Below are 9,097 nucleotides of genomic sequence, written 5' to 3'. Positions count from 1 at the left end.
AACGATGACGTTGACTGGAAGAAGAAAAGAACCTAATCAGCAAGAAAGGGCTTTTTTGTCTTTTTAGAACTTCACGTTTTAGGAGAGAAAGGTGAAACCGCTAACCACCGTCATTTACTTGAAAATCAACCACTAAATCACCTGGCCAAGAGCTCCAAAAATCATGAACTCTAAAGACCTATATCACTGTATAGTTACTGTGTTCATGACTTTTAGCTTTTAGTGTTACAGATACTTAATTGCTCGTGATTATAGAGATCGTAGTAAGAATCTTTAGGTTTAAACTTTCTGATGTGCATGGTCATTTACTGAAGGCAAGCACAGAACACACTAGTCAAAAGAACTTATTATGATATAAAAAAAGAAACTCAGAATTTCAAAGAGAAAAGAGAACTTTTTAGAAACTCATAGAGGAAGTATATTGCTTAAGAGAAATGTTTACAAGGTTTGCTCACACCTCTGATGAGGGAGAGCTTCTATATTTATAGCTAAGCTTACAAACTATTACAAGAGATAAGCTTAACCTCCTTTACACGTGTCGACTTCTTATCTAAAGCTAAGGATAAGATAAGATTTCTTTACATATGTTACAATCTTTTCTAAAGCTACTTTATTACAAAATAAGAATCTTATCAAGACACCTAAGCAGAGACATCTAAGCATATCATAATTACAAGATAAGAACTACCTTTTTACAAAGCAACTTTTATAAAATTATTTTTGACTACTTACATGCCAGTTGGAGGATAGGATCTCAATGACTGTTCTGATCAGAAGATAAGTTGAGATTGAACCAATCTAATGAGTCAGGGTCCACTGAGCTATATCCATGATAATACCAGGGTCTATGTTGCTTGTTGGGTGATGAGTCATAGTCTAGGTTCTGAGAATCCTAGAATAGTGATAGGTCATAGTCTTCTGGATTTTGTGAGTTCTGGAATGATGGAGGTGCTATGGAGGTTGTTGTGTCTCGTATGAGCCAAGATTGCTTACTGTGAAGATGTTGTGTGGACCATAGATCTCGATGGGTGGAGCTATTACAGAACTGACATATTTGTGTAAAGCAGACTTTGGCTTGTATCCATTTTCTCTGCACAAACATTTGATGAAGTTGTATGTGATTTCTTTAAGTGATTCGGGATAGTTGAAACCGGTATACCAAGTATACACAATGTTTTGTGTGTGCAGTGTCTGGGTTTCTGAGCTGATCAAGTATGGTTGGTGTAAAAAAAAGATGGTGTGCACTGGTGGGACCTTTGCTGAAGAGAAGGTCAAAACTTTGTATTTTTAGAGGAGTCTTAAGACTTCATTTCTCCACCACATGAGTGGAGAGAACATTATTGTTGATAATTATAATTTAACATTATTACTTATTATTGATTAATATATTACATATTAATTATTATAATTTAATATTAATTATTAATTGAGTAATTATTTTTTATTTTTTATTTACCAACTATTTACTAATTAATAAGTTATAATTAACATAATATATGATTGATATATTAATTATTAATTATTTATTTAATAACCTATTATTACTTATTTTATTATTAATATGTTATATAATTAATTTTTGACAATTAATCTTTAACTAAATAAATAATTACTATATTACTTATTATTTTATTAACAAAATTAAAAGCTTAATAGTAATAAATTAATACTTAATTAATAATTAAGTAATTATTATATATTTATTAGTTATTAAGTATATCTATTTATTAATTATTAATTAATATATAATATAATTAGTAATTAATTATTAATTATTTAATATAACTTTGTTGATAATCATTAATTGTACTATACTGATTCTCGTATGATCTAAAAGTCAAATTTGTCTTTGAATTTCTGATTTTGGCTATAAATTCTTCAAAAATTCTTTAAAAATTACTTTTTATGGTTTTTATCAAATACTATTATCAACTTCTAATAGCTAAGGCCTCGTTCATTTCGCGGATTCGAGTTTTCAATTCGAGCTGAGATGTGACATTTTTTGAGAGCTTTTCACTGTAGTAGAAAAAGTTAAATGTGACATTTTTTGAGAGCTTTTTACTGTAAAAACTTAAAATTAAAAACTCAAATTGGTGAAATGAACGATGCATAAATATGTAATTTTGAGCTCCAAAAAACACTACCAAACGCACGCATAGTGGTGCTCTGTCTATGGTGGTTCCAGCCGGGGGCAGTGCTTCCTTAACTCCCCGGGCCCAAGGGCTCCTCTTAAAATTTAGGCCCAATTCTAAAGTGTGTAATATTTTCGCGCGCTCCTCAAAATATTCAATTGCTCTACACAACATTCTGTTAAAAATTTTCAATTATACCCTAAACTTTTGAATTTTAAATGTATTGTTGTGTAAATTTAAAATTACAAGTAAACAAAAAGTCAACTACAGTACCGTATAAATTCACAATCTTTAGAATCTAAATTTTAAACATTAAAAATTTCAACTCTACAATAAGTTTTCATTCAAATAGTTAAATAAAGTTTTAAAAAAAAAATTTGTTGCCCTATACTATTAGTTCAAAATTTTTCTTTAGTTTACGCCTCCTCTGAAAAAAAAAAAAAAAAAAAAAATTTCTTAGCCCCCCCATTGGTTTTAGCTTCATTGAGAATCTATATTTTTCAGTCTTAGTTTGGAGAGTAAAATGTAGTGTTTGGTATTCGGCATACTATTGAATGGTTTTTCTTCAAAACCTATATGCATAATTGTGTGTGTTTTTTTTTTATAAGTTCCAATTTTCAAATACTTTTCAATTCTAGCCAATGCGGGACACTTCAGAACCATTTAATGAACAAGAAAGTACCATTTCTAAATTTTTTTAGTCAATAAACCTTTGGATTCTTTTTTTCCCCCCTGTTCTCATAAAAAAGCTGAAAATTTTTTAACTAAAATTAATTGATTCGATGTAGAAACCTAATACACATCAAAGGCTATCATATCAAATGCCCGATAGTTTACTAAGTACACAAAAATTAATTAATGAACATTCTTGCATGGTAACATGTAACATTGAACATGTCAAAGGGATTGTCACCAGGCAAAACAAAGATTGCATTATGCTAACAAAAACATTGGTGCGATTATTTCGTTTTAAAAAAATTGGTACTGATTATTTCATTCAATATGATCAACCAATGTTAATAATTGTGAAAAGAATACATCCAAAAAAACATTGAAAGCTTTATCAAGCAGGGCTGCAGGATAAAGAAAAGAGATGGGGAAAAAAAATAATATCCAACATCTAATTCTATTATTATTTTTTTTTTTTTGTCAACTTTTTTCTGGTATCTAAGAACAGCCTACTTCTATGTTCTATTTAACAACTAAAATTTTTACAATATTCTCTACTCTTTTTCTTCACCTCTGGTAAGAGGTATCACTTTTTAGTTTACAGGGCACATATCATGACTCGAGCATTTTTTAACCCCTCAAACTAGAGAAGTGATCAGATCAAAATCTACTGAGCTCACTCGGGCACTGGAGAACCCTCGTTGTCAACCAGGGAGGAGACGGTGGTATCGGAGGCAGCATCATCGATGCTAAAGTTTGAGATTTCACCGCCTAAGGAGGAGATTTCGTCCTCACCACTGATAGACGGTGCAGGGGATTCGTCGGGAGTACTTGAAGTGGTAACGCTGGTATTAGCAGGGGACATCGATCCGTCTGCATCATCGACTGGCTGTTGTAGACTCCAGAACATAATGCTGGCAGTCAGGGTGAGAATCATCTTCTGGTTCACCTGCCATACAATTTTTTTCAGTTATATTCAAGTCTTTCATTGCATATTAAAAGAACTAGTAATAGTTCTTTACATCCTATGCATGTTTCATTCGTGTTGATTTTGTCATTGATGTGTTTAAAAAAAGAAAATATTGGCGAGATGTTAAAGAATTCCTACCCAATTCAGTTGCCATAACCAATAAATGATGTGATATTAAATTAAGTAATTTAACTTTAGTCTAAAGCAAAAAAGAAACATCTATGGAGCTATCTCTGTTCATCAAATTAGATAGGTGAACAACTAAATATGTCATTCCATTTGCACCGCTTACCTCCATGATGTCCTCAGGCAACAAGAAAATAGAACAGCCAAGCTTTCGTGCAACACTGATTATGTACGTGGCGTTCAACTTCTTTTCGTCGTCTATAATTCCAACAAGAAAAGAGGTGAGCCAATTTTTTAACCACGTTTTCCGCTGGCGAAATCCCTGTTCTAGTATAATTCAAACTAATAACAATATGCAAGGAAACATACCACTTTCACCCTTGGTAACGAGGTTCCAATTGACAACTCTAGGCTCCACAGCGCTAAGAAGCTCAAGAAAGAATATCCCACTTGACAAGCTCTTGTCCTGAAGAGAATTCCAATGTTAAAAGACTAGTTGTTACCAACATAAAATCAACCAGAACATGGTATGATAAAAAGTTTGGTCTAAAAACCTTAAAACTCTCTATGTGAGACGTTCTGCCCGTGCTTTTCACTTTCCTATTCGCCCAATTGAGGATATCGGAATCCCTCATCTCCTTTCCTTGGGAATGAGATCTCAAGTTCTTCAAAAGTTGAAGCATGTTGAATCTCATCAACTGCCACAAGAAAGCTGCAGAGGTAAACAAAATTCAGGATTTAGAAAACATTATCTTTTTGGGAACTTCGATATAGAAAGAGGCGTCCAACTCAGGTAAGCTTAGTTCATGAAAAAGAATAAAAGCAACCCCAAACTTCTAAAAAGAAGTTTAGATCACTTTCAGTACTATGTCGGGGTCGTATGGAGTATAAAAATGCATTTTTTTTTAATACTCTCCATTAAGTATTACATAATTCTCTTCAACACAAGTTTTTATAAGAATAAAAGTGACTTACATTTGAAACCAAATAGCAATTAGATTCTCAATTGAAAAACGCACAAAAGAAAAGGGGGAAAAAAAGGAAGAAGACCAACAGACAAAATGCAGTAAACTTACCAAGTATAAAAAATATGTAGTCAAAACATTGGTATATATAATAGGAATTTACCGAGTATGAGCTTCTTATTTCCTTGTACAATGTCATTTCCAGCCACGTTCACCAGCGAAAACTTTAGTTGTTTCCCAATTCTAACAACTTGGTTGCAATTCTCTACTTTTCTAAATGGCATTTTAATTGGTGGTTTTGATGCATGCTTCCAATTCACCAATCCGGGAGAAACCTTATCAAGCACTTCTAGAAGGATCCATCTGCATCAAATAATAAAACATTACAGTAGCACAAAACATGCTGATACGTACGCTGAAGAAGAAAAATGTGAAAAATCACTTGCAAAAGAGAATGGAGTCTTATGCCATCCCAACGGCTCTTGCTTAAATTCATGTTCGAAACATACCCGTTTCTGACATCCTCAAACACATTATTTACATAAGTAGCAATGCCTAGACTGTTGATCCAAAGTCGGAAACATCTCTCTTCTCTAGATGTTTGCACATCATCTGTCATCATCTCGGCAAAAGAAATCTTTTTGCTGTCTGTGGATAGACCATTTCTGTAGAAGAGGCATACTCTTAGTCAACTTATGAACCGAAAAATATGACATGAAGACAGATGGTATAGTTTAAGTTTCAAACCTTTCATGGAATATTTGCGCCACAAATCCAAGGTTTAGATTTGCCGAACCCTCAACAATGTCTTTTGGGGTTAAGTATCTCTTGCAGTCCATTCTCTCTGCATGATCAAGAACCAATTTTGCCCTTGCAGTAGGATCCTTGTTATCCAATGTGGCTGGATTGCAATGTTCTGGAGCAAGGACATTAAGCAGGTAAGCGTAAGCCTCTCCATCCTGTGTATGTGTCGGCAAAAACATAAGCAAGATTAAAATGGAAATCATAAGGAGCAGAGTCAGCATGTAATAAGTTAATTTTACTTTATTTTGTGAAAAGGCAACAAATTTTATTGAACAGGGAAAAGTGGGAAAGAAAATGGTACAATTTCATAAAAAAAACGATATCAAAATTCAAAACTATGAAATCTATTGCAGTTCTTTACTCTATGTTTTCTGCAAGAATGTTACCCCAACTTTATATGTCCTCTTAGTTGATATATTCTGATGTATCCACAGGAATGAAGGTGAAGGCGAAATTTGTTGTGTCCCAATGTTAATTTTGTCACTAGTAAATATTGGTCTACTTCTTCAGAACTCATAACAGCATTGATAAAGTTACAAATACCTTTAAGTCAGAAGAGAAATTTGTAACGTTTTTCTTGTAACCGGCTTTCTGGAGATGGAAGTTCATCCATTTCAATAAGACCTTATCAGGAGGTAAACTCATGAGCTCTTCAACGTCCTGTCATATTGGCGATTTACGGTAAGAGAGTGCCATCCTTAACAAGCTACATTCTGACATTTCACTTTTTCGGGAAAAAAAAGATGAAAAATGAAAAAATCTAAACTTGATTACCTTGCTATCATCCACCAATTCCACAAGCTGGGGTGTTTTCTTAAGGTTGAGATCTGCCAACAGTTGGATCTGTTTTTGTTTAAGAAAAACAGAAAGAGAAATAAATCAATCTCCATGATGGAAAGCTACTTCAACATATTAAATATAACATATGGCATGCTAAAGTTTAACTTCTTACCTTTATAATTTGGGAAATCAATCCTAACACCAAATGAGGCTGCAAAACATCAAATAAACTTCAGATAATACTTCTGATCACCAAATTACGGATCTTAAACTCATATGAACAGAAAAATTACTGAAACTTACTCTTCCTTCAACCAAGTCCTGGTTGCCAATGTTAACCACAGTGCAGCCAATGGCCTTGGCAGAGTTGAGGCAAAGAGTATGGTTCTCATTCCTTTCCCACGGATTGATAATCCGTTTGGTGTTAATAGCCCGCTCATCAATTGTCCCAGGCACCGCAACATTGATAAGTTTACTGCATTAATCCACTCGTATATTATTACACTAGCAAATATCAGCTTTAATATACACAACTATAGCAAATAATCACGTGAACATTGGTTAGTACCATAGAAGAACTCCATCTTTTGCAAGATCGAATAGATCATTCGTAGCTGGATCTAATGGAAGATATTGCTTCAAAAAGGGGTCATCCCCGAGATAACTGTTTATATGAGCAACATATGATGCTTTCTCTGATTCACTGATTGTGTGAAGGAGGGTGGTTGTTGTGGCTTTCAAGAATGATGAAGAGTTCTTCGGACCACCCAACTTTTCCGTAGCTTGGCCTTGCAAATTCAGATACGCCTGCCATTAAATACAATCAATCATTATGTCATCTCCATCTTTGTCTAGTTATAGATATCCTTAAATGCCGATTTCAATTCAATTCACATGTTTCTTTAGTAGCTATGATAACTCATAAATCAATCACAATGAGCATGAATGACCGAGAGAACAGAGAAATCTTAGATTTTTAACTCACTCTAAGGAAGCCTTCGAAATCAATCTCGTCACTGAAATTTGAACCTTGGTCACCCAAAATGCCCTTGATCTCATCCTCAGTGTACATTTCTCTAAACGCCTTTAATTTCGCCATTAAAGGCGGCTGGTCTCCGACCGTGAATTTACCGTTCTGATTCTTTGTTGAAATGAACTGAAACCCCCACAAAAAGTGCACATTAGACCAGAACAAACGTATCAACTTCAGCATTGCATATATGATCACCAGATTCGCATCAAATCCCATATACACTACAACATCTTTGTCAAAATACTCACTTTAGATTTGAGACTGCGAAGCTCGACTTGTGTGAACTGGCTTTGAAGCCATTGGTCGGAAACAAGAACACCACTATAACTTGACATCTCTGCAAACTTGCCAAGTAAAAAATAATAATAATAAATCCCAAGTCTTTCCAAGTTCCAAAGACAATGACCAACCAAGTAAGAATCTAGAATGTTAAGAGCAATAATTCTATAAGGAACATCAATTTGATTGAACCAAAAGTACATGTTCAGATCCAAACATGCTCACAAAGGTACAATAAAAGCACTCACCAATAAAGTACAAGTGTGGTTGAATAAGAATTCCTTCAATTCACCAACTTTGTCCTAAATCATACAAATGAGTTGACAATATTAATCTCTTTCTTTCTTCTCATCCAAACAAATATTGACAACACAAAATCAATTCAGTTCCAAGGATTTTGTACCTATAGAAGTCAAAGATTCAAGTCCCAATTGAAGACTCTTTTCGGGAGATATCCAAATGCAGAACTGGAATTGTCACCAAACATGCAGATTGTACATCATCAAACAAATCCCAAAATATATATATATATATATATATATATATATCCAAGACTGCCCAGAAACAGAAAACAATTGTTCTGTATTTATGTGATAAAAATTTCATGAAAACGTGAGAATCAAATCAAGACCCAATAAAGAAGAAGTAAAACAGAAGAGAACCCAGAAGTCCATACCTGCAGAGAAAACCAAAAACATGCACCGGGGAAGGAAAAGATAATCAATAACGTCTCTTTCTCCTCTTTAAAAGATTCAGTCTTGCGTTTGTATTACGAACAGCAAATGACACAACACACAAACAAGAGAGAGAGAGAGAGAGAGAGAGAGAGAGAGAGAGAGAAGGGTGTGTTTAGATTTTAGAGAGAGAAAGAGATGATGGTGTGGCCCTGTGGGGGATCCATATTTTCCTTCATGAGAGAGCAATGTTAGAGAGAGAGAGAGAGAGAGAGAGAGAGAGAGGAAAAACGGTTTTTGTTTTGGTTAAGGCTATGGACCCGCTTAATATTGTTAAGAGTCTTACTGTACTTTCTTTCGGCAGAATCAGAAACAAAAGAAGAACCAACCGACCCAAAAATCACAGCGGTTGTTTAAATGATAATGTTTAATGTTTAATTAATGTTGTTGAGTTGTACTTTTTTTTTGTACGCGCTTGTGTTTGGAAATGGATTTTGGGGACTCGCTCTTGTTGTTGTACAACTCATTTGTAGAAGGAGTGTCATTGCCCAACTTTTTTGTTTTCTTCCTAAACTGATTTTGTTTCATTGTGGGCTCCTTTTTTATTTGCTCCTTTTTTATTTTTCTTTTTTTTTTCGGGGTAAAAATGTTTTACTTATTTTCTT

The 9,097-nt window shown here is 34.0% G+C and overlaps 1 protein-coding gene across 2 annotated transcripts; it reads right to left on the bottom strand.

Moving 5' to 3' along the window:
- Positions 1 to 3,205: 3,205 nt before the first annotated feature.
- Positions 3,206 to 8,815, bottom strand: LOC21397169 (fimbrin-1). 2 transcript variants are annotated; one of them, XM_024167903.1, is made up of 17 exons: positions 8,435 to 8,815; positions 8,162 to 8,225; positions 8,007 to 8,060; positions 7,728 to 7,823; positions 7,432 to 7,602; positions 7,015 to 7,253; positions 6,750 to 6,921; positions 6,619 to 6,657; positions 6,441 to 6,509; positions 6,210 to 6,326; positions 5,610 to 5,821; positions 5,372 to 5,527; positions 5,026 to 5,225; positions 4,452 to 4,609; positions 4,267 to 4,363; positions 4,064 to 4,155; positions 3,206 to 3,750 (listed from the first exon to the last, which is right to left on the bottom strand). In XM_024167903.1, the coding sequence occupies exons 4-17, from the start codon at positions 7,812 to 7,814 to the stop codon at positions 3,478 to 3,480; spliced, it is 2,082 nt and encodes a 693-aa protein (XP_024023671.1). In that variant the 5' UTR covers positions 7,815 to 7,823; positions 8,007 to 8,060; positions 8,162 to 8,225; positions 8,435 to 8,815; the 3' UTR covers positions 3,206 to 3,477. The 2 variants fall into 2 exon arrangements, with proteins under 2 accessions (XP_024023671.1, XP_010099979.1); XM_010101677.2 differs by having other exon boundaries at positions 7,728 to 7,816.
- Positions 8,816 to 9,097: the final 282 nt, after the last annotated feature.

This window comes from Morus notabilis, unplaced genomic scaffold (genome assembly GCF_000414095.1).
Source record: "Morus notabilis unplaced genomic scaffold, ASM41409v2 Scaffold148, whole genome shotgun sequence".
Lineage (NCBI taxonomy): Eukaryota > Viridiplantae > Streptophyta > Magnoliopsida > Rosales > Moraceae > Morus > Morus notabilis.
Note: the sequence above shows the minus strand (reverse complement) of the source record. Positions and strands in the feature narration are given on the sequence as shown.

Bases quoted from the DNA above. Each gene is read 5' to 3' on its own strand.
- LOC21397169 (XM_024167903.1), bottom strand. From the start codon at position 7,814: ATGTCAAGTTATAGTGGTGTTCTTGTTTCCGACCAATGGCTTCAAAGC. The intron at 4,610-5,025 runs GTAAATTCCTAT...TTACCTCTGCAG, and splicing joins AAATAAGAAGCTCATACTCG to CTTTCTTGTGGCAGTTGATG. The intron at 4,364-4,451 runs GTTTTTAGACCA...AATTCTCTTCAG, and splicing joins CTCACATAGAGAGTTTTAAG to GACAAGAGCTTGTCAAGTGG.